Genomic DNA, 25,446 nt, shown 5'->3' with positions numbered 1-25,446 from the left:
TTCCCGTAGAGAACGCCGAGGACAAAGAAAAGAACCTCGGCCGTGCAGTTTTTTGGTTCTTCCCTCTCCAACGCTCTGCGCTCGCGGTGAGCGTTACTGATCTCTGCAGCGGGGAGAGCCGGCGCACACAGCACTGCAGAGGGGATTCCCCCACGAGGACAGCGAGGGATGCGCAAGGCAGAGTCCTCCAGCACGGAACGAGCCCCAGCGCCACGTCGGCTCCATCCCCCCAGCTCCAAACCCTCCTTCTCTCGCTCTCCGTTCGTCCTCCATCCGAACGAGAGGGCGGCGGTGCCCAAAAACGCCGGGCCGCGAGCAGCCCTGCAGCACAGCACTGAGCTGTGAGCCTTCCAGATGCGGGGGGCACCTCTGTGGCACAGCATCCCTGCGTGTGGGCTGAGGGGGAGACAACGGACGGCCCAGAACATAAACTCAGCAGCAGCCACGGCCACATTCAGCAGGGCAACGTCCCCCCGCGTTCCATAGTGTTTAATCTTCAACTCGCTCGACACAAATCAGTAGTGCAGCAATATAAATACAACCGAGGAAGTCAAAGCCTTTTGGCTTTCACAGCTCGAAAACAAAACAAAATAAAACAAAATAAAAGCCAGTGAAACGAGTCTTCCAGTTTTAAACACAAAGGAAGGCAATAAACTGCCCACCCAAGCACTGAGGAGCAGCGGCATCCTTTGTGCCTGTGAGAGGACGGGGGTGCAGCCCATGACAGCAGCACAGTGAGATACAGAAGCAGCTATGGGGAAGGACCACAGCTGAACCCCGGCACTCACCAGGTTCTCAGGGTTCCCTTACCCCACTGCAGTTCAGAATTGAGATATGGTTGATGTTCAGACTCGTGGAGGGCTTAAAGACCGACAGAAAGTGCTGGGGGTGCTGAATGACATCTCAGAGCTTTGGAAATGAAGTCTGCCGTGAGACAGAGGTACCAAAGGTGAGAGTCCTTCCCTGCTCTGGTACCAAACAGGAGAGCTTGCTGCAGGAGGGGGTCTCCCAGCCCAGCTAATTACCACAGACAGGTCAGCTTCTCCACAATGCCATCCCAGTGAGAAAAGTCTGACCGTTACTTAAGATGGCTACAAAACCCTCTCCTACCTGCAAGCTGATGCAGCATGAATACAGTGTTTAGATTCCTCCTCCTCTATGCTACAAAACAGCCAGTGCTTGTGAAAGGACAAGCCTAAATTAAAACAGCGCTTAAACCATTAGGGAAGGTGGAAAGAAAAGAACAGAACGGACAGCAGTAGTTGGTGGTGAGCTGCTGGAGCCTGGAGGGAGCTCAGAGCACAGCCTGCAGCGCAGCTCTGACCTTTCTTCTTCAACAGATTTCCAAGGCAAAGAGCCTGGAAGTCCACAGGTGCTTCCTGTGCTGCAGTGAGGTGGGATAAGAGGGTCCTGCACACCCACAGTCGCTCCTTCCAGATCCAGCTCTGCCTTTTCTGATGCCCTGCGGTTCACAGTTGTCTTCTCCTCCCTTTGATTTTCCTTGCAGTTCAAATTCAAGTACAACCAGTTTTAACTGAACGAAAAGAAACCCACAAAGTTATTTTCTACGAAACAAGTTAGCAGCTGCTGTCCTAACCAAAGCGGCCTCCAAAGGCCTCTGTAGAACAGGGACGGGCCTTCTCCTCCCCGCTGAGCTCCAGCAAAAGGCCACCTGAAGGCAGCTAGAGGACCTCCTCCCTCTGGCTCTTGGCTTTCAGTGTCACCTGCCCGTTGCGCAAGGAGCCGTTCTGGCTGCGGAGCAGCTTCCCTTTTTCCCGGTCAGGCCAGGTGAAGATGGCTTCATCGCTGTCCAGCTCCGACTCCGAGTGCATCAGGCTGGTGTTGAGGACCTGGGATTTCTGCCTGCCACCTTTGAAGGAGAGAGATTTGCAGGTTAAAGCAACTCAGCGCTGCACAACCACAGCTCCCTCCACCCCCGTCTCATTTCACGTCACGTCACGTTAGGGGTGGCCTAACCTGACCTCCCCCCATCTGACACTCATTCCCTCACAGGCTGAAGCCAAAAACAGAGTTGATCCTGCTTCAGAAACCTCGGTGTGACAAGAGGTGACGCAGACGCTGCACACAGAGCAAAGCACAAGGCATGGGCAGGGAAACAAACCACAGAATACCTGGGGTCTGCCTCCCTGACCTTGCTGAGAAAGCTCCCTGAGCTTGCTTAGAAAGCCCCCTGGGGGCTGGGGGCTGTGGTAAAGAGAACATGCAGGTGTGCAAGAGGAGATCACTGCGTTCTTACTCCTTTCCCTACTCTCATCTCTGCTTCTCTTGCCTGCAAGGGGAGGGAGATAAATTAATGGGCTGAATTCAGATTAATGCGCAAGGACGGGAGAGAGACATTTGCTGCTATTGTCAGCAGAGGAAACATTTAAATTTAGCTTTTCCTTAATGGAGAAATGCAGCCTTTCCTCTGTTAGGAAATGCTCCCTGGACGTATCTAGAAGGAAAGAAGACGTCCGTCAGCAGCCAGGCCTGGAAGAGGCAAAATGAGTTTGGTTATCAGGGAGCAAATGGTTGAGGCACCTTTGCTACAGCCTGCAGAACAACCAGGCCTTTATTTAACAGTGGGGCTCTCCTGCACCTTGAGGCAGAGTTGGGTGCTGAGGAGGAAACCCACCTGATTTTTATTCTACAGGAGCAGCTGTATTTGTGCAGCTCTCAGTTATGCGTCCAGCTCTGCTGCTGCAGTGCCCTCAGTGCCACCATCAGGCACCGTTTGCTTTGCTGGACCACTGCTGCATGGGATAGCACTAGGATGAGTCATTATTTTCCATAGTAATCAAGGACCAGGGACTGTTTTTCGCTCCCTCTAAAAGCAGGACCAACATTCTCAATCAGAACACATATTTCAGCAGCCCAAGCACTGCGCTGCGTTTGGCAGGGCCAGGCTTTGCAGGCACCTTCCCATTCTTGCCTCCTCCCCTGGTCAATCAGCAGGTGACAAAGGCTGGCTTTTGGTATCAGATACGACCTGATACAAGCCTGCAGCCACAGAGAACACTGTGGACCTCACTGGTCTCCCTCCTAAGAGAAGCATTTGATTCCAGCAAAAATTAAAGGGTGGGTGAAGCTCTCAGAGCCTCATGCCAAGGAGGAATGGAATGGATACACTTACAAACAAGTACTGTGGAGTGGGAGAACATGAGGGCAGACATGAACAGCACTCTCTGCAGGCCACCAAGAATGCTGATGTTGCTTGGTGTCCTTTTGTTTACCAGTCAGTGTCAATCAGTTCAGTGAAATGCTCAAAGACACTGAATTCATGCTCAGCCTTGCCAAGGAATTGGATGCTGGCAAGAAAAGAGTACATGGAAAACTTGGGAGCTGGAGAAGCTGCAGCTGACACCCAGTTCTGGACTTCTTGGATCAGGTCAGTCTCTGAAGGGCTTATGTGCATCCACTTTGTGATGAGAAGCAGAAACACTTGGACTACGCCAGTTTCAGCCCCAAATATTTAAACCAAAGTTAGTTAACTTGATTAAACAGCCTGTCTGCAAATGAAACAAGCTGAGATCTTCAGAGACTCATCCATCAGTGACGAACATCATGTTTCTTTCACTCTGTGGTTTTTAAGTCCACCGAGGAAGAGTTTTCTTAGCAAGCATTCTGGAACTGCTGAGCTCTTCCCTCTCATGTTTTACCTGCTTTGGGATTTGGTTTTAACTCCAGGCTTTCTTGATCCGTTGCATCCAAAATCTTGTATTTGCTTTTTCTTTTGGATTTTCCTTTTCGTCTAAAGGGGGAAAGACAGAATTCAGAGGCAGGCTGCTTCTTCAGAACAGTTGGAAGAAAAAAGAAACAGAACAACACACTGATCTTCAAAGCCAGAATGCTTGCTTATTTCAGACTATTGTTAACATCAGAAAGCAGAACATTAAAAACATTGCTTTAGCTGCACATTTACAGGCTAATCCAAGTCTCACTTCTTAAACAGACCCAGAGTTTTAGGGCTTCAATGTTCCACTTGAAACACTGAGCCAGAAAAACCAACATCCCAGGGCTGAGCAGACAACCTGCTGGGACTCTGGGTTTAAAACTCTTTCACCTCCTAAAGCAGCCACTTGGCTCTGCAGCACTGACACTGGGGGGGTTATGGCCTCAGTCCCACCTCTTGCAACAGCAGATCACCATCCAGGATAAGATTCCAAAGGCAACCACAATGACGAAAGAGGCAATGATCACATACAGCACACTCCACTCTGAAAGCAAAACACCCCAGAGATAAAGACGTTGTGGCAACTCATCCAGCTGACAGCGTGCACTTCAGATGACTGCTCTTGAGACAAGAAAGAAGGCAGGCTCGACCTTTTGTGGAATTACAGAGACTGGCACCCATCACTGGCAGGATCTCTGATTCTCCAATGGAAGCCAGAGTTTTGGGATCTGCACTCTTTCTGCATAAGTTTGGGTTTTTTTTTTCTGCCTGTTGTCTTAAAAATTGGCTTTCCCGTGGCAGAAAATCCCCCATAGGATCACAGTAGCAAAGGGGCACAATTTATAAACTGAGAATGGACTCAACTCTTAGCAAATGCTCAGCATGAAGAGCATTTCCTAGCCACTATTTCCTATGTGCTCTGTGAGATCAGCTCAGGGACCGCAGTGTCACAGTGAGCAATCAGGCATCTCTTACACAGCGAACCTCGGGCTACAAACTCTATTTGCCTCCTAAAGGTGAGCAAAGCCAGGGAGCTTTCACATACCACAGTTACTTTCGCCATCCCCCATCTGCACCTTGATGAAGTTCTCCATCCAAAAAGGGTCACAGACGCAGCGTTTGGTGAAGGAGTCGCAGCGCCCGTGCTCAGAGCAGTTCAGCTGACAGGCTGGGGGCCAGAAACAGCAAGGTGAACTCAGCGACTCACACGTGAGCCAGCAAAAAAAGGACAAGACAGCTCAGTATGGCCAACCACCATGAGGTTTTTTACACAAATCACCGTGCCGTAACTGCAAGAAGGGCAAATGTGAGCACCCAGGCCTGATGCCAAAGCAGCAAAGTCCTGCTTCATTAGCAACTTCACATGTGAACACGCTCAGAAAATTCTTGCCGTTCTTGCAAGTATCCAAAAAGAGTGCAAAAGGCATTAGCTCCCATCACAGCAGCTCTCTGACTTACTGACTGTGTTGATCTCCAGTGCCCGGAAGATGAGGAAGTCTGACTGCTGCTTCCGCAGTTCATTTCTTAGAGTCCAGGCCACCTCCCGTCCTTTGAAGATCTGATGGGGAGGCTGATTCTGCACAAAAAACACCATCTTCGTGCTGCAAGTCAGACAAAATGGTTATCTCCACTGCTTCTCCAAACACCGCGCAGTCATTTCCCCTCTGTCTGTCATTACAGGGATTCATTCAGAATCCCACATTGATTTGAACTTCAGGTAAACCTGCTCATGCAGCAGACACCCCACTGGGACATCTGATCCAACCCCATCTTCAAAGCTGGGATGGTTTTTAGTTTGCTAATGGCTTCGTCAAGCCAAGTTTCAAACATCTCCAAGCACAACTTTGCATGCTCACACTAAATGTGGAAATACCCAAGCCTTATGGCCTTACTGTTTTCATAATCTCCTCCCTTACCATGGGATGCCTGGACCTCCAGCACCCTCAGACACACCTAAGGCAACAACAGACTGCTGTTAATATGGACAATGTGGCCCACATGCAAACTAACACTTGTTTGGAAGAGGCCAGCTGTAGCTTACTTTCAACCACGCTGCAGTCAAAACCAACCTTCTATTTTCTGTTCTAACAGCTGTTACACTGTTTCTCCATATTTAATTTCACATTAAATTGAACTAGTTGGTAGTGCCCAATGAAAAGCAAAGCTTTTCTGGACAATCACCACCTCCAGAGGTGAAGGATAACCAAGACCTGCTTGGCAACTTAGAAACATCAATTTTACACAAGGTCTTTGCATGTCCTGGTTATCCAATCTGCTTCCCCAGGGGGAAAAAAGCCCCTTGGTCACTAAACATTTCAGCAATTCCTCTCCTTGTGCCTTCACAGACAAATCCTACCTTTGCTCAGTGTATGGCTGGATCTTTTGCACAGTGATGTCTGAGTCAAGGACCCCCAGCAGAACTCCTATCTGTCGGATGAACATGCCCTTCTGCCTCTCAGTCAGCTGGCTGACATTCACATCCAGAATGATCTCCACAAGGTTGTTTTTCCTAGGATCTAGTGAGAACACAGACAGCACAGATCTTTAGATCTTCTATTTAACAGTCCAGGTACAAGTCAGGTTTCTAGCATCGTTCTAAAATGCTTCTGGTTTGAATCCAAAAGTACAGAATACAGGTCTATGACCCTCATAGATAATGACATGGTAAGAGTCAGCCTCCTAGAACCACATAAAAATATGACTGTTTTCCCCTACACGTTTGACCTTTTACACTTCCAAGCAGGACCCAGAACTTGCAATATAGACTGTATTCAGAACAGCAGGCCAATGAACTGTAGGCAAACTTGCTACAGCACAAAAAGCACTCACCAGGTTTGACTTCCACCGTGGTCCTTTCCACATCACTCTCTCCTTTGGCATCTGTTACTCTGAGATGGAATGTGTAAGTTCCTTCTACCAGATTGGACAGGAGAAGCACCGGATGGTGGTCTGAATTATTTAAGACCTCCTGGAAGGCAGAGCAAAGCAAGTATCAGTAAACTAAGCATCAAACCAGGATGGCTTATCACTAAAAAGTAACCAGGGCAATGATCAGCTTTACGTTTCCTCAGGAGCTATCAACGCTCCCTCTCTCTGACTGCTGTGATGCTGCAGGATGCCATTTATAAAAGAAACTTTACCCCAGCTGCAGGGCTCCCCTCATCCCGAGTCCACAAGTAGCTGACAATTCCCTTATCATCAGAGGATTTTGATCCATCCAACTCAGCTGTATTTGTAGGCAAGGTGATGACAACATTCCCCGCAATCTTTGCAACTGGCGGCTTGTTTATCTCTAAGCAAACAGAAAGAAACAATTGGAGAGAAATCTGGTAGTGCCCAATGAAAAGCTACAGCCTTCAGCCTCTGCTGCAACCCAGAAATCCCCCTCTAAAGCTGGTGGAGAGAAGTGCCATTAGGTACAGTGGGAATCAGTGAACAACACCACTCCTCCAGGAAAGGGCAGACATCTGATAACACAGGCAATTTCAGTGCTCTGCTCATCATCCTTCGTCCATTCCTCCTAAGTTTGCCTCTTGCTCAATTGCTCAGAGATAACCTGGGCCCCAGGTAGTTCTGTGTATGGCTGGACCTACCTTCTTTGACGATAACGTTGACAGAACTTTGGCTCTGCAAGTTCCTTTCATCCTTAACTGTAAGAGTGAACTCATACGTCCCAACCTGGAGGCCTGTTACAGTGGCAATGCTGCTGTTGGCATTCTCCAACTTGACACCATCTGGTCCCCTAAACAGAGCACAAGAGGATCAGTTTCAACTTTGCACAGCGTGGGAGCTGACCATGAGGCTCAAGCAGAGTTTACAGGGTTGGAAACACAGATACCTGGAAATACAACCAAGTGCTTGGCAGAAAGCAAAAATTATTTTCTCCCATCACAGCAAGGTAATCAAAAGAAAAAAGGGCAACATTCGCTCTAGTTCAGTGGTGAAGCTCATCATGCCTGACGTGGCAAGGATTTAAGACAAGAGGGGTAAATGTGGTGTGTCCTGGTTGAGATGAAAGACCCAGATGCTTGCAGAAGAACAGGCTGGAAGTTGATACGCACCGTGTTTTTTCCCAAAGAAAGGAGACTATTTTCTGGTCATCTGAGCTCTTGCTGCCATCTAGAGTGGTGCTGTCCACAGGAAGAGTTAATTCTTTATCAGGACCAGCATCTGCCTTTGGGGGCTTATTGTTCTCTGAAAAAGCATTGCAATACTTTTTACACAGATGCCAGAAAGGTGGAGCTTGCTCCCCAGCATTAAGAAGTTCCTCCAAGAATCCCTAGCATATTTTCTGTCCATTATTTCAATCAACTCAGACCAAGTGAGTCAAAAAGCAGCTAAGAATTCAGATCAGAGTTTTATTGACACATCTACACTAAGAGGTAGATTAATGAAATCTAGGAGTTTTGATTTGTGATTCTCATCCTCTAAGCATTACCTCACCTTTCCTGCTCCTGCACTGTGAGCAGAGACAGCACTCAGGAAACACAATCCTGCCATCACAGGTGGATAATACCAACTAGATGACATTGTGAAAAATAAGATAACAGCCTACAAGGGTAATATTTGTAGAAATTTTCTTAAGTTGGTTCATCAGCAACATAAAGTCCTGGAAAGGTCCTCAATTAAAGCTTTTCTGGAAGCATTAGAAAGCTACTACAAGATCTAGAGTATGCTGACACAGTGATGCCCACCTGGAACTGAAGAAGCAAAAGCAAGGAAGGGCAGCTTACCTGGCTGGACTATCACAGTGACCTCTGCAGTGGACTGGTGGCCAGCAGAATCAGTCACTATTAGCTGGTAAGTGTAGTCACCTTCTTGCAGTGCAGAGAGCTGCAAGACTGGCGTCCTCACCCCCTGTGAGAAAACATATTAATGCATTGAGAAGACTCTCTCCAGCAATGATTATAGATCTGAAGACTCTGTCTCTAAAGCCACTGTTATCAGCAGGTCCCAGGTGTTTATTATTACCTCCTGTTAAAGGACCAGAAGTCTTGTGTCACTTCTGGGAATCTCAGTGCCATCCTGCCCCTTGTTTTAGTTAGATAAAAGATGACACAGCCTGGCTCCACACCTTTTGACTGCACTTAAGCATCCATCCTATAGCACCATTGATTTAGTATTCACTAATGTTCTGAGGAGTCAGCAACTGAGCAGACAGAAAGCACGCTTCCCTAGCAGTCACATAGGTTAAAAGGAGATACAAGCTATGCTGAGACCTGCTATATGGAACAGCAGAGTCCAAAGCTATCAAGTTCTTATTTCTCTTAATACTCTATCCTCAAGCAGTATTTAAAGCTGCATTGCTCAAGAAAGGAAATAGGATGCCACTGAAAACCTGTGGCTAGACTGGTGCACCAGCTCAGCCATAAGCTAATAGCATCTTTGTGTGGATTCAGTTTGAAGTACCGAATCGTCACATTCTTACTCTGTAAGCTTAAAAGGCAGATTTGCTATCAGCCATTTGAAAACAGCTTGATCACAGAAAAAAAACAACAAAACAGCTAACGAGGAATCAGAGATGAGTATAGGAGACCTGCACTGACCTGCATCTCCATCACTTTCCCTTTGCTGTTAGGGCTGAGCAGCCACTCGTAGCTGACGATGCTGTGATCATCAGTGCTCTGGTTGCCATACAGGGTGATGGAGTTCTGAGGCAGGGTGATCACTTGGTTTGGGCCCGCGTTTGCCACCGGGGGGTAATCCACTGCTTTGTTCACTGTCAAGTTGGCAGTGGTAGAGTTGCTGGCACCGTCTGAGTCCACTACTGTTAGACTGAAGGAAAAGCACAGATAATTGTGAAAGCAACCCGGAGTCACAATTGTAAGAGCAGAATATAAAATGGTGGCTGGAGAGGCACAAGAAAAGCTAGAAAGTGAAGACACTTAAGGACAGTATTTCCTTTTCCTCATCTAGTACTTTCATCATCTTAGACCAGTGCTACAAATTAAGAACAACAAGCAGTCAGATAGCTTATCTTTTTTAAAGTGAAAAGCTATGAAACCACCTGAAATTCTGATGAACACATCAGAAAACAGAGTGCCATTCCTGTTTGCTTGGAGAGCAGGCTGACTTCAGGAGTATTGTACATTTTATCCTCAGGGAACAAGAACTGGCAAAGGTACAACCTACCTGAAAGTGTAATTGCCAGGAACCAGGTTGGTCAGTGTCAGAATGGCAGTGTCACTGGAAACCTTCTCTTCCCGCAAAGGACCCTTCAGTTCTTCCCAGTGATAGCTGACAATTTTATCATCATCCGTGCTTTCTGTGTCAATTATGAAAGAAAATCATACAAGGAGCTGGAAAATAATGCTTCACAATCCCAGATGTTCAGTTCTCCACTTCAGCGCTGGGCTTAGCAAGCAGAAGCTTTTCTGGTCCAAACCCAACCTCAGATACCCAAAGTGTCTGCCCTCGTCTGCTCTGCTTCAGAGGTGCATTTGAATATCCTTGATTCCAGGTTTGTGTGTTGAGGGAATGCAAAAAAAACCCAAACACAAAACCAAAAAATACAGATAAAATAGTACTAGTCCTGGACCAGCATTTAAAGAAACTCCTGAAAAGCTCAACTGTGGGCCAGGGTCATCACAAGTGATGCGTCAGCTAACCAAGGCACGTGAAGCTTAACACGAGAGGCCAGTTCTTTTGATTAAGAGCCTTTTTTTCTAGGAGAATCACTCAGGGCAGCATCTGCAGGAGGAAACACGGAGAGGTGCCTGCGTGTCAGCGTGTGGATTCCCCCCTCCTAGCAGGAGAAGCTGATTCTATGCACTGAACTTATCCACCAGGCCAGAAAGAAACAAAGAAACCAGGCACAGCAGACTATTTAAAGCAGGAGGTACTCACGGCTGCCATCAATAACAGTTGAAATGGTTGGCAGTGAAATCTCCTGGAAGGGTGGGGAGACGATGGCAACAGGAGGACGATTCACTCGAGGCTCTGCAACAAAAACAGAGCTGTTACAATGACACCTACAGGCAGACCATGGTACAAGGTCCTAGCCGAGGAGCTAGAAAACTGCTTTGCTTTCGGGCACTAGGAGTGGTGAGCAGAACACGTGCTGCACATCTGCCCTCTCCCCAGCTCTATCTATCCCTTCAGACCCTGCAATCATCTGATAGCCTGGAGAATCCAGGAGTCCAAAATGTGGAGCAGATGTGCTGTGCAGCTTCAGGACAGGCACAGAGACCTGCATGATCACCAACACAATAATTCTTGCTTCCAGCAAGTTATGAACCAGTGCAGGGAAGCAGTGCTAACAAAAAGGACTTAAAAAAGGAAGGAGGAGAACTGCTACCACACGAATACTCTAGAAATGGCTGCAGTCCATCAGTGCTCCCATGCTGAGACAAGATGATTCTAAGTGAGCAGCACCGAGAGCTTCTAGTTCCTATTGCAACAGAGCTCTGCCAGCATGAGGCATTTCCTGAGCACTTGTGTATCAGTATTCCAGCCCTTGCACTGGGTGGTTGGCCTGCATGTTGTACAGCAAACAGCTGTGTGTATCAGCATAGCTGTGTGTATCAGCATAGCTGTGTGTATCAGCATAGCTTCACATCTCAGGAAATGACTCAACGCACACTGAGATCTGAGCACAATCAATTCTCATGATGTTAATCTAGGGCCCAGTCCAGTAAGCAAAACAGAGAGGCAGGAAGTTAACAACAGATGCACTGACACTGAACTCACTTGGATTCACTGTTACATTCACATAGCCCTCTCCGTGTGCATTTTCCCCATCGACCACAACTTTGAATTCATACAGGCCAACAGTAAGCTGGAAAGCAAACACAAACAATTATTCACCTTTGATCAAGACAGCAGAAACACAGTTTGACCTGCTGAAAAGTCAACTCAACTCACCATGCCTTGGTGCTGTATTAGAAGCACAAAACACACAATTCTGCTCCAATCCATGCATACGAGGCAAAGCACAGCTTCCAAGCCAAAATGTTCCTACGTATATTTCAGTTTACAACAACTAATCAGAAACTAAAGACTAACATTTCTTACTGCCACAGGTGACAGGATTGTCAGTCAAGACTGACTTTCCATCAACAACAAGCAAACAGAACAGGTCTGAGGGATTAGTTCAGGCTGTGTGGCCACAGGAATCTGTACGAGCAGACTGTGCTTGAGATTTAAAAAGCCTGAATGTAAGAAAAAAAGATCTCTTCTTATGTGTTTTTACAAAAGAAATGTATTTCTTCCCTTTCTTCTAGGGGACATGAGTCAGTTTGTCACAGCTGAACCAAAATGAGGTCTGGGTGCTGCACAAGTCATGCAATCCAAGAGACTGAAAACCTGACAGGGACAGATGTGCTGCTTTTGAAGTGCTTTTCTCTGCATGGTATCACAGTTAATGCCTGCACATTTTGTTCTGAGTGCAGAAGAATCCCTGATGCTCAAAGGAATGTCCCATAAAAACAGAAGTGTATATTCATGCAATATTTAAAGTCGTTCTCTTGTTAAGAAACTCCATGTGCAGGAACCAACAATCCTTTCATTCCTTTAGATCTTGTCTAAAAGCAGCAGCCAGGGACATGCTAGGAGGTATTCCATCTCTCCAAGCTAATGGAACCTGCCAGTCCTTTTAGAGACTAGCACCAGGCTTCCAACCTAAACAGACCACTGCAGTGTTTCGGTAGTAGAAACATTCACAACCTTTTGTTAATGTTAAATTGTGTCCTTTTGAGTTTGACACATCGCATGTAGGCAGCTTTTAGATCCTGAAATCCATTTCTCCCCCTCATTCCAGAGCACCCTCCTTTTTCTAAGGGACTCAGAAGAGGGCTTGCAGTGAAATGTTGGCTGCTGGCCCATCGTGCTATTTCCTCTTCATTGTGAAAACACACAAGTCTTTCCTGGCTGCCAGGATTCCTGTTTTCCTCACTTGGCATTCCATACAACAGGACACCAAGCAGCAAAAGCTTTACCTTAGATAACTTAAGGGTCTGGGAGTGTTTCCCTTCCATTTCTCCACTGTAGTCTTTCGGATGAGTAATCAGTTCCCACTCATAGGAATAAGTGGTTCCTTGAAAAAATAACAAAAAAGAAAAGCTCCAGAAGTTAGTTTTTAAAAGACTGCCTTTCTGCCTGCTAAAAAAAAGCAAAGACATTAAACATTTACAAGGCCCATTCTGCTGCACGGAGAAATGAGACTGCTTAGAGTCTGGACTGCAGCTTTTTGGGAACATACCCAAGACAAGAGACAATCTGTGCTCCTAAACACATTTACTCCAAAGCCAAAGCCCATCTTTCTGCCTGGAAGGCATTAGAGAGCTTCGGAACAGTCACAACTCAGGATGGTAAGAGAGAAAAGCATTACTGTGCTCACAGATCCTGCAGGCACAACATAATGCCAGTTTCTGAACAGGGACACGTCTCCCCCTGCTGCTGTGCACCACTCACTTGCTCGCCTCCACTCCTGCTGCTATTACTGACATGGAAACTGTCTTCTGACAAAAGACACTTTCAAGATTGCTGTTTGTAATGCTTATTTAATGCTGTTTGTAATGCCTGCTGGTCTTTTCACCATCACCTGCCCTTGGCAGAAGCCCCAGGGAAGCCTTACCAGGTGGTGGTTCAGGAAGCACAAATGCATTCAGCTGAACTTCATTCTTTGGCAGGGTGACTTCTACGCTGTCTCCAGCAGAAACCACCAACTCCTTCATCACTGAGAGGGAGAAAGACAGAATTGAAAGAGAAACAGAATAATTACACACGTACCTAAAAGCCACCTTTGCTTCAGAGCCCGTGGAATAAAAATCAGCAGCAAATGGGTGTATTTTGTAAACACCTCATCACTCAGTGCAACTCCTGCTCCAGGTTTCAGTTTCATTGCTAAAGCAGGAGCGCTAATGGGCAAAATTACTCAGTCACCTTCAACCCTTTGCAGATGCTGGGCAGCTCCTGCTCCTTTTCTGAAGAGCTGAAATGTGACCCTCAGGCCCTGCACAGGGGCCTCTGGGCAGCCAGGTCCAGCAGGATGTGAAGGGTTTTTTGCTGACAGGTTTTTGGCAGAGAACCCAGCTGCAGCCTTATGGCAAAGCAAGACCAACATTGCTATTTACCAAACTGCAATTTCAGATCTTTACAAATACACGAAGAATCCAAGGCATTTCTTAGTTAAAAACTGCTTGGGGGCAAAGAAATTTTCTAAAATCTGCATAGCTACAGCACTGAGTTCGGGAACTCAGAATACAAACAGGATCCTTTTGTTTAGATTTTCTTCTTATCCTTTTCTTTTCCAAATAGGAAATCACTGCAGCACTTACTATGACCTTTCCTCCACTACCATTTCAAATCCACTGGCAGACAAAGAAAGCTTACTCCTTCCTAGTTTGCTACTTCCAAGTTCGATCCCATCAAAGACAACGTTTCAAAGATAGGTACCAAAAAGCCAAGTAAAGATGGACATGGAAAACACCAGTAAATATTTAGCCTTACTTCCATTTGTTTGATAGCTATTGGAATCAACCAGTTAACTAAGAGAAAACAAATGTATCAGATCCTTTCTTCCCTCCCTCAATTACTCCACCTCCTGAGATTTTACAGCCCCATCACTCTTTCAAGCTGCAAAGAGTTCCAAGGCAAAAAGAAATCTGACCTCATCAGAAAACAAACAGAGAAGAACTTAAAACTCCTCTGAGAAAAAAATACCCTTCACGTGACCACCTCTGCATCACTGAGCAAAACAAGGAGGCCCTGGCTATGCTGCTTTTCCAGCACAAACCACTGAAGACATTTTAAATAAGTCTTTCAGTTTTAGTTGGGTTTAAGTCCCTAAAAAGAATGCTAACTTGTTAGCACAGGCATCCAACCAGCTGCCTGCCTAAAACATCCTTGGATGCAACATTTCCTTTACACGTTCTGTTTGTTTCCTTGTAAGGGAAAAGAAACCCTACGTTCAAAAGAAATGCAGAAAATTGGATTAACTGAATTCTGAGCTCTCACACGACCAGCACGCATTGGTCAGTATGAGCAACACGTCCCCCCAGGGTGAGGTGATGGCCTGTGTGGGTTCACAGAGCTGCCCAAAGTGCGTTTTTGTTTTCCTACATCTTCAAATGTTTGCTTTCAGAAATGCCAGCGTGAACAGAAATGCCACTTTGCTGCAAAGCACAGCGTGGGCGAATGGCCAGGCACACTGCTCTGCTGTGCACTGACATTTCAGAGATGGAAGACAATCAGATGAACAGGCATTCATTAAGCTTTCTGCTGAACTTGATAGAGAACAACGTGTCACAGCTGCTGAAGCAATGCTCCACATGACTGTGCCTCACACCACATCTCAACCTGCACTTTGGCAACGGAGATCTCACAGTTACTTTCAGTCCATTCTTGGAAACAAACCCAATGGTCCTGTGCAGATTTATGATGCCAGTATCTCACCAATTAATGGGGACCAACCACTGCACGCACTAACACTCATGTCCCAACATCCTTTTGATGGTACCACCCTTAAAAGACCCAGTGCTTTTCAGTGCTGCAGTGGTTTATCAACAAAACCTGAAGAGGTGACCATGAGGGATCCCTGCATGCTCTCACCTGGTGCAGCTGCAGTAGTGCTCGGTGCCACAGCAGTGTTTGTCTGGACTGGAGAAACACTGCTGTTTGTGGGAGCACCGCTGGGCACAGAAGTAGCAGCCTGCATCTTCGTTGTGCTTTTCCCCTGTGCGGGGCTGATGGTGGGCAACGTATCTGAGGAGTGGGTTTGGATGTAAGCATCATCCAGCAGCTCGGGTTTCTCTGTCTTTCCAACAGCTGTCAAGCTCAGTGCCACAGGACTGGAGAGCGTAGTCAGCACTGGTGGCTCCGGTGCAGAAGTTCCTGCATGGATCTGGAAAGGAAAGAGCAGTTTTAGTCGAACTGAGCTCAGTTTTGTTTTGCTGTGTTTGTTTCACAGAGGATCAAAATGCCATTGGATTGTTCTATATACTGAACTCCACCAAAAGTTGCACTCCTCCATTTTGGGGGATGCTGAGAAGTCCGTGGGTTGTTTCTCCCCTTAAGGATGATGTTTTACTGCTTCTAAAACGTTTCTCCATGCTATTCCACAGCAGAGAACATTTCTAGCTGAGCAGAACACCAGTTGAGACCTCAGATCTAAGTACAGCATCTGAAGTCACTGCTGTTGACGTGGCAGACGTGACAGAAGATCTGGGCTCAAAACTGCAGAGAACAGGACCAAAAGAATGGAGAGGTGGAATAACACAGGAGCAGAAAACAAGGATTGGGAACTGGGGTTCATTTGGGGCGTTTGTTTTGGCCACGTCCTCCTTGTCCTAAAGCTGCACAGCTGGCAAGCACACGGAGAGGGGGCTGCAGTGGCATCTTCATTTAATAATGAAAGATTTTCAGCAAGATTAAATTTATTCCAAATCTCCCTTCAAAGCAAGGTGGTCTGACATAAACAACTGCCTCAGTGCATGCCAGGGGAGATGCTGCTGGGGCAGGGAGCAGAGCCTGAGGGCAGAAAGCTTGCTCACATCTACACAGGATGAACAACTTTATTGAAAGTAATCAAAATGGCAGCAACAATTTCCTTTCTTTCATCAGAAAATTCCTTTCGCAGGACCCAGCCCCGTTCCCATTCCAGCTCTCAGTGCAGCAGGCACTGCTCTCGACAGCTCACCTTCCACCATGAAGCACACACGTGTGCACCACCATGTGTGCAGCACATTCTAACTAGAGCTAACCCTGCTTGGGGAACATCTGCTAAATGTTTAAGATGGAACAACTCCCTGCTTTTGACTTTGGAAGTGTTGTGGAACTGGATTGCTCACCGCTGCTCCTCACCATGGGAATCCATCACAAGCTCACATTGCAGGAAACGTTCTCAGGCTTTTATGCCATGCTTTTGGCATCCAGTCCAGGCAACAAGTGCTCTAGACTACAGTGGGCAACATCCTGCTAGTAAATGGGCCAGGCTTACTAAGTACAAAATGCTGGTTGTTAAAATAAAGCCATTCTGCATGCATTGGAACAGCCAGCCCAGCCACGAGCAGCAACAGAGGCACTGAAGGTTTCTTTGCAGAAGCATTTTTTGCTGTTTCAGGCAATTTCCTCCCTCCATATCCTGGTTAGCCTTCCCCAGCCCCTGAAAGCATTGCCCCGTGCTGCTCTCCAGCAGCAGCCTCGAGACCAGCAGCTGTGACTGGAGATACTGGCACACTCTTACCAAGTAAGATCAAGTCAGAAAAGCTTCATGAGAGCTCAGCAGCCAGGCAGGAACTCAGAAACACTCAAGACAAGCTGCTTCAGGAAGGCACAGGAGGGGAAAGGCTCCATGACTGCACACCACCACAGGGAACCTTTATTTTGCTTAGTGAGAATCGACCCATAAGGGCTGCAAGAACAGCTGTCACAAATAAGGCACAGCAGCTGCAGCTCTGCTTTGCTCAGTAGTGTTTTCACTGAGATGGATGCTTCCTTGAGACACCTTTAAATGCCTAAAATACCTGACAGTTAAGAAAGAGCCTTTTTCCTCCAAGAAGTCTTCAGGATGAACTGACAGCCAAATGTCTGTGTGCAGCTCAAGTGAGATAAGCTTTGCCTGGGGCAACATCACAGTCAAAAATGCCTCTGATGCTTGTAAGCTGAGACATTTCTTATCTTTACCCAATAACCCCAAATTCTTTAAAGCAAAGAACAGAAGATGGGGGTGAGGGGAAGACTAGAAGTTTGCCAGCTGTCCTATCTTATTAGCTTACAAAACAGAGAAAAGTGGCACAGTGGCCCAAGAGAATGTGCCAGACATTTCTTATTCCAACCTATAGCTGCCTTTGTCTGGGACAAGTGACCTCTCTCCCTGTCTGACAGCATTATGTCTGTAACATTCTAACAGAGCAGCTACTGCATCAGAACCTGCACTGAACTTTAAAGAAAAACACCCACGATCCAGAATTCTGTTTCATCCTTCAATTTAAAGGGGCCTTTCTTTGGTGAGAGAGGTGTGCATATGCAGAACAGCCTCTCTGCAGCTCTGATTGTTGGCTCTGTTGTCAAAACCCCACTTTAAAGGCTGCAGATTTTCCCATGGTCTGCCTGCAGGACTGCTGCAGTGCTGCTGGAGCCCTTGTCATCAGCAGGGCTGCACTTAAATACTTCTCCTGTTTGGCTATTGCATGCACTGTGAGAGTCTAAAATTGGCAAAGTAATTCTGCAACAAGGTGGAAAGATTTTAGTGCCTGGCAAATATCATTCACTAAAGAAAAAGCCCAGATTCCCATTCCTTAGTTAAGGACAGGCGAGGGTGCACTGCAGCTCACCCTGCTGTGTTGTCCTTCCCCCATCTCTACCACTGTAGCACAGATGTAGTTAAAGCCACAAATTAATGCTAGCTGCAAATTAGTGACACTGCAGATGGCTGTGAGGCTGTCAGAAATGTGAGAGGAAAATCAGAGCTCAGAGAGGCAATGTGCTCCTAAAGCATCACCTGACCATTCCCTGCATCTTTAGGGAAATCCTTTCATCTTCTCCTTGCCACGCATCCAATATTCTCACCCACTTCGGATGTTTGATGCTCCCAAGCATGCACTGCTTTGCATGCAGTGATTTCCTCCAGCTTCCACCCCACCTGCCAAATCTTTGTAACAAATACAGCATTAGAAGCACTGCATTCACCTGCTCAAACAATGTACCTGATCAAATCTAGCTCAGATTAAATTCTATTGATTTCCCCATGTGTGTAACTTCACTTCTTTTGGCCCCAAACCAACCCAGCTTGGAAAAATCCCTACTTTGGCATCTCCCTCCTGCAAAGGCTGGCCAGGGCCCAAGTACAAAGCCTTCAATGTTGTATCCTTGGCCTAAATTAAACTGCTCTCAGATCAGAAATGTGAGGACAGCTGCATAGCTTGACTTATATTTTGCTGCTGAAAGTTGGATGCTTCGCTAGCCAAGGAATTAGCCCAGGGCTGGGCAGCATCAGCCTCAACTCAACACTCCTGTTAAGGTGGTTTTTCTTAATTCTTCCTCAAAAAGTGCATCCCAAACCTCAGAAATGTGGTTGCCAGGATTTTCATCACCTTTTAGGAAGAATTTCATCAAACATCCAGATCTTCTTGCTAGCAAAGACCAGAAAGATGAAGGAAACCCATTGCCCCTCACATCCACCCAACAGTGCACCTTAATGACAAAGAGGAGCACTTGTACATATGGGAAATATGGACACTTAGCAACATTCACCCATTGATTACTCCACGTAATTTAATATTTGCAGCCCATTTTCTGACAGGCACTGAACAGTAATAATGAATACTCAGCTCCATGCAGAACAAGCAGGGAGATACAGCAGCTCTTCAAGAGCAATAGAGCTCTCAACACAGGTTACGTGCAGAATAAATGAGAGAATGGGGTCACCGTGTAAATCTCAAATAGGAGGAGGAGGGGAAAAAGCAGCAGGGTAGGAATGCTGCAGTACTGCAGGGGAGAGAGAAAGCTGAGCTTTTATGTCAGCCCTGGGTGCTGCGAGGCTCTGGAAAATCAAACATTTGTGAAGTCCTGGTGCATGATTTCACATGGCAGCAGGGCTGCCCTGCAGCTCCACGTGGTGCCTCTTGGCTGCTCTCCACATCCTGCTCACAGCCTCACCTGGAACCACGATTTGCATTCAAAGGAGAGAAAGAAATTCAGGCATTTCCAGTAGCAACAGGAAAAGGCACCAGGCTTCAATGCTGCCAAATCCTGGAGGTGTGGCAGAAGATATGCAAGGAATTTCACAAAGGATTCTTCTCGTTTCACTGTCATTTGTGGGCTTTTCTGTGTGTTTTTAGAAATATTTATATCTGCAGATGTAAAAATGCTAACTTCTCTTAGGACCAACATCTGGATTTACTGGATTAACGTGGCGCGTGTTTGCAGCAGAGCCTCAACTGGTTTCATTCAACCAATGCCAACGTAAGCTTTTGGGGATTTGAAAAACTGAAAGCCTTCAGAAAGAGAAAAAAAGAAGAAAGTTAAGATGCCAACACAAGTAAGCAGGCTGACGTGGGAAACCCTATGCATAAAAGTCCAAGAATAATTTATCTGGCTGCTTCAGTTCAGTACTCCAAAGGAAACAGGTTTTGACTTTGTGGATCCAAAAAGGTATTTTAATGGGTAACAGGTGTCAACTTCCAGGTGCTTCCCACTGACATCACAGCTATCATACCTCACTTTTGCATCTCATTTGGTCAGTATAGTCCATGATTTCATACAAAATGCAAGCATTATTATTATTATTTCCATCTTCCTTCTCAGTTTATCCCAAATAGGAAGAAGTAGGGAAAAAAAAAAAACAACTCATCCCCCCTCAAAATATACAAAACAAAGCAGAAAATGAACACTTGTCCTTGCCTTGCTGACAGGAGACTGAAAGCAGGCATCTAGAAAGTTATTCTATCATGTAAACACTCCAAATCTATATAAAGCAAGAGCAGGAGAGCGACAGCTGTCCAAGACAGCCCCATTAATCACTCACCTGTGGGAAGCCAGCACTGTCTGCATCACCAGATCCATTCACATTATTGCTTTTAGGAGGGGATGGGCTTTTGGTTTTCTGCTCTTGAGGACTGAGCCCATTTTTCAGCAAGTCTTTCTTTTGATTTGGATGGGCCTCAGGAACAGGCCTGTCCTCCCCCAGCTGCTTCAGCACTCGATCCTTCAGGCGCTCTGCGTCTCTTCGGCTGCTTCCAGGTCTGCTGTCTGCTGCTCTGGCTGCAGCCCCACCACCAGGGCTTGCTGCTGTGTCCCCTTTCAGGAGCTGCACTCTGTTATTTGCCAAGCTCCGTTTCTGGAAAGACCTCCATGGTCGTTTTTTTCCCCGCACTGGGATGCCCCAATCTAACCACCTGCGAAACCGCTTCTTCGCATCATTTCCTGTTTGAAGCTTGAAGAAGTGCTCTGTGCTTTTGGATTTCTTTAAAAACACCAAAACAGAATCAGAAGTGCCACTCCTGGTTGTCGGACACGCGGCAGGCACAGAGCAGTTCACCTGGATGCACATGTTTTCTGAGAACCAGAAGGCATCACAGGCAGGGCTCCGGCAGCAGGCAGCCTGACAGGACTGCACGGTGTGAAAGCCTGCCAGGAGCTGCAAGTGATGATCTTCCCATGACTGCAAACGTCCACCAAGCACGACCTTCCCTGGCTCACACTTAGATCTGTTCCAGTCTGCATCTGGGAACGAAGAAGACAAAAGACAATTCTCAGTTTTCTAAAGCAGTCGACAAGAAATCCTCATCACCGCTGTCAAGGCAAAGTCACCATGCTCTGCCCATAGTCTCCCTGCAGTACCAGCAGTGCCTTGCTTCACAGTGTAAAAGCAATTACCTGTCATGCATTTCTTTACAATTAAAGCTGCTTCAGATTTCAGACTGGGGGTAGAGCAGCAATTGCTTTACATAATGGATTTTATTTTTTTTTTTCCTTGTGCATGTAGGGATCAATGGATTAAAGGCTTCCAAAATTCAGAGCTCTGCAGATTAAGGACTCCCTAAAAATAGACTAATGACCTATGGGACTGTTACACTGTGCTGTGCTCAGCATCCAAGGCACAGCAGGTCACTGGAAGATTACTTTACCAACTATGCCACTGGACTTTGAGTCGTGCAGCTGGAGGCTGTGCTCTGATCTGCCCCCTCCCTGTTCAGACCACAACACAGATGGGGATCTTTTTTCCCCTGTTAAAGTAGTCACAATTTCCTTTTTTTTTTCCTCCTATTTTTCTAATCAAATGTGGAGCTCACAAGCAGCAGCCAGCCTCCACCTCCAGCAACAACAACCCTGGGAAACTCTGTGAGACTGTGACACAAACGCAGCGTTTCCCACCTTGGCTGCTTTTATCATTTGACTTCAGAATATTCCTGCCACGGAGGCACTTACCTCACACTGCTGATGTGGCAGTGAACTCTGATCCTCTCAATCGCAGTTAATACCCAGAATTGGCAGCACAGATTTGCTGTGACTCTCCCCCTCCTCCTGCATCACCCCCCAGTATCTCTGGGATAACATTATATGACCAAAGAAAGCGAGCAGCAATGACAGATGCACTTCACTGTAATCCAGTTATCACAAAACATCACAGTGGGTGTTACAGCTCTTCTCTTACTCCTCATTAAAGGCTTCCAAATACATTAATTTGGTTTACCCAGAGTGGATAAGGATACCTTATAATAAATAATAAATAAGGAGTGATGGCCATTTTCACGTTCCTTCCACGTGCATCTCTTGCAACACCAAGAGTTTCAACTCAAAATGGGAACTCAGAGCACGTGCAAAGTTTGTTTATGATACAGCAGAAAGAAAGAAGCAGAAATGTTATTCATGGCTCATTTGTGAGACTAGCACAGCAGAGGCAGTGTGAAGACAAAGCCGAAGCAAGCCAGCATCAGGCACAATAGGAGGCACCTGAGATCTGTGAGGGGATCACAGAGGCCCAGAGCTCTCTGTGGGTGTCTGAGCCCAGAACTGCAAGAAAGGAAGGGAAGCTCTTCACTTGAGAAACTGCAATCTGTGAAATACTGCATATGTTCACCAGAAAGAGATGCTGACAACAGCAACTTTACATCAACACAGCATTTCCTTGCAGAGCAGGCAGGCAGGCTGCCCAGGGCCAGCAGCTGACCTCATTCCACTCTGAAGTGCTGGGCTGAAGTCACCCCAACACGTGGCTGTGAGCAGGCAGGGATGAGCAGCTGGCACTGACCTGGCAGGTGTGGAAATGGGGCAGAGCACCAGGAGGGGCTGTGAGCACAAGGAGGATGTGGGCACACACACTGAGCACACATTGGGCTTGGAGGAGCAGGCAATGAAAGGAAGGATAACACTTCTGCTGGGAATTTCAAGAGGATCTTATCTGCAGAGATTCGAGTTAGTCTTAAAAGAAAGCAACAAAAGAAATCCTCACTTTCTGTTTAAGGTGAAGCACTGTTCCTTAATACTTACTGTGCAGAAAGTGCTGCTTTCCACAACCTTAAAAAGCCCTTCTCATCCTGAACTCATCCATCCCTCCTCATGTTGAGCCCTGGCTCATGCCTACCACACAAATTAAGGCTCAGTGCAGAACCCAGGGCTTTCCACCACAGGCACAGAACTGAGCACAAACACAATGGCTGCATTTAAAATGTAAGTGCTCCCCAGGAAGACATCACTCGTAAAAAAGTCACTACATAGACAAGCATGATATGCATGTATCTAAAATTTGAAACTCTAATCTCCATAAGCATCTTCTAGGTATGCCAGAGCCAGGATTTAGTCTAGATGACAACACACCACCATGCTGAGAACACTCTGCTCTCCTTTAACCCGCCATGAAAATGCAGAGATCTGAATTCTATTTCATCCAGACTTCATTTCCAAAGTTCTGGTAATGCCCACCTAGGGCACGTTTATCTGAAATAAGCCAATATGGTTTTTGTATTGCTCTACACTGATAGCTTAAAGCTCAATTAACTCACAGAAATAATAGAAGTTAAACAGGCAACTCACAATCTGGAAGGCCAGCATTGAAGATGAGCATTTTTCATAGAACCACACTGATTCTCATCTATGCAGTTCCCGTGGTGTTTGGCAGGGGTCACAAATCACACAGCTTCACTGAATCACGCAGAGCTCTTCTATCAATCTACATTTGCATTTCACCTCTGGTCTGCCAAGAAAACTCACCTGGCCTGTTCACAACACAGTGCCTCCCCGGATCCCACAGGAACACCCTAAGGGCAGACAAAGCCCCACACTGCTGTCTGCAGCCCTATAAATGGGGATCTCTGCAGCACTGGGCAGATGTGGACCTGTACCAAACGAGTGGAGGCAGCTGTAAGCACAGGCAGTTACCTACTTTGGCTTCCTTAGACAGAAGCCACCTGCTCAGCCCCTTACAGCTCCTCGTGCTTCATCCCAAGCATGGCAGCTGCACAGAGGGACCTGCAGGCTGGGTCAGGCCAGCAGGGTGGTGAATCTGCTCACTGTGATCCATGCCAGCAGCTTCAGGGGATGCAAAGCAAATCTGCAGCAGAAACGTCTCTGTGCACAAGTCCTATCTAAGCTCCAGAAAGGAACCAGCCTTGCACAGCACCAATCACATCACTGCTGCACACTGTGTGCTTAGTCACTCCTCAACACTGCTTTTGTCATTTTTAGTTCTCTAGTGTATACATATATGCAAAAAATGCTGTCCTTCTCAGTCTGTGGAGCTCCTGTCCCTCTGATGCAACTCACAGCTCTGCTGAACAGCAGGGAACTAAAATGGATAAGAACAGTTTCTATTAATAAGCTCAGGTTCATAGACTTAGGCAGTTAATCCCCCCTGATAGAGAATTAATGATTAACAACTTGACTGCACAGACTTTTTTTTAGCCTGTCACATGTAACCAAGTATGTCAACACAGCTCCTTGGGTAACCCCACATGAGCACACCGATTTCTGGGCACCTCTGATTCCTCTTCAGTTGAGCAAACTCTGCAGCCTAAGAGATACCTACAAAACCAAAAGAACAATGTGCACACAGGGTGAAAATGCCACCTTCTGGGGAAGATGTGGGCTTAAAACACTTAAGAGAAATTTAACCCGTTCATCTGAAAAGACAGAATTTGATTTTTTTTTTGAACAAAAGAAAACCCAAACACCCAGTCCTTTACGTGAAAGTCTCCACACCCATCTGGTGTATTTACTTGAGCAAGAGGTTGATTACTCAAGTTTGAACAGGAAACATAAAAACAAACAAAAATTACCCGTAGGCAAATAGGCTATTGACTTACAGTGTTTGTGGAGACTTTACAAACATTAAGTGCTTCAAAACGCTCCTGCCTTCCCAACCTCCTTCAGGTACTGCTCAGATGAAATTATTAACCAGAGCATCACCTGTTCCTTTTTGAGAAAAGGGTTTTCAGCTCAGAGAAAGCTCCCTGTGAGATACAAATGTCTGAAAGCCAGCAGCACACGTGAAGATGCCCACATTTGTGGGGCAAACAGACCCTGCTGCTCAATAAGCAGTTGGGTACCAGAGTGATACAGCATTATAAGAAACAAGCCCTCGTTGCCCCACACCTCTCCACAGAGCTTTGGTTATCCCACATTTCTGACAGCTCATTTAGCAACCATCAAGTTAGTTTGGTTTTAATCCAGCTACGAAGGCTAGCAGCTAATAACTCCACTTTCCTCTCTGAGTATTTCAAACATGTGAGAGAGACAAATACCCACAACACAGACAAGGTCCCAGGCAGAGCAGCACAATCACCTGTTGAGGAGCACAAGGCACACAGGCAGGCGCACACGTAGAGCAGCTGCAGGCTTCTCAGCTCCCTTGCAGGTCTTCCCCAGCAGTATTGTGGCAAAAATGGAGCACTAATGCTGAGCTTGGCTTCCAACCTCTTCTCCATGGCCTTTGTGGGCAGCAGCAGGGTTCTGGAACCACAGAAGATATCCACTGGTCATTGGTATATTCCTGCAAGGACTCACTCAGCATGATGGAGAGCACGGAGTGTTTGCAGAGGAAAAGAAACAGCTAATCTTATCAGCTGAGCACAGCAGATAAGCAACCATCCATGTCACAGTGCTAAAGTGAGACCTTTGGCAGCACAACTCCCAATCACTGAACCGCAGCAAGCCTTGCAATTCCCCCCCCCCCCCCCACCGGATTCAACAGGGAAACACCAAACAGCATAAATTGCAAAGTATTTGGGGCTTTTTGGGCTTCCAATAACCCACGGGCGATGGATCCTCACCCAGCTCCTCCAGCACAACACAACGACAAACCACACACTGACAAACCACACATCTGTGCGGCGATG

General features: G+C 46.6%; 1 protein-coding gene across 1 annotated transcript; it reads right to left on the bottom strand.

The window, feature by feature from the left end:
* Positions 1-1,682: 1,682 nt before the first annotated feature.
* Positions 1,683-25,035, bottom strand: KIAA0319L (KIAA0319 like; the record flags this gene model as incomplete). The annotated part of the gene is made up of 20 exons (XM_079546132.1): positions 1,683-1,870; positions 3,660-3,751; positions 4,127-4,217; positions 4,719-4,841; positions 5,132-5,274; positions 6,030-6,189; positions 6,503-6,641; positions 6,814-6,965; positions 7,267-7,415; positions 7,735-7,867; positions 8,407-8,530; positions 9,220-9,448; positions 9,806-9,938; positions 10,520-10,612; positions 11,363-11,450; positions 12,610-12,707; positions 13,248-13,349; positions 15,224-15,515; positions 20,139-20,836; positions 24,894-25,035. 20 exons carry the CDS (start codon positions 25,033-25,035, stop codon positions 1,683-1,685), a joined length of 3,369 nt encoding a protein of 1,122 aa, XP_079402258.1.
* Positions 25,036-25,446: the final 411 nt, after the last annotated feature.

Source organism: Tetrao urogallus (assembly GCF_951394365.1).
Source record: "Tetrao urogallus genome assembly, chromosome: 23".
Taxonomy (NCBI): domain Eukaryota; kingdom Metazoa; phylum Chordata; class Aves; order Galliformes; family Phasianidae; genus Tetrao; species Tetrao urogallus.
The sequence above is the reverse complement of the archived record's forward strand: the minus strand, read 5'-3'. Positions and strand labels throughout refer to the sequence as shown.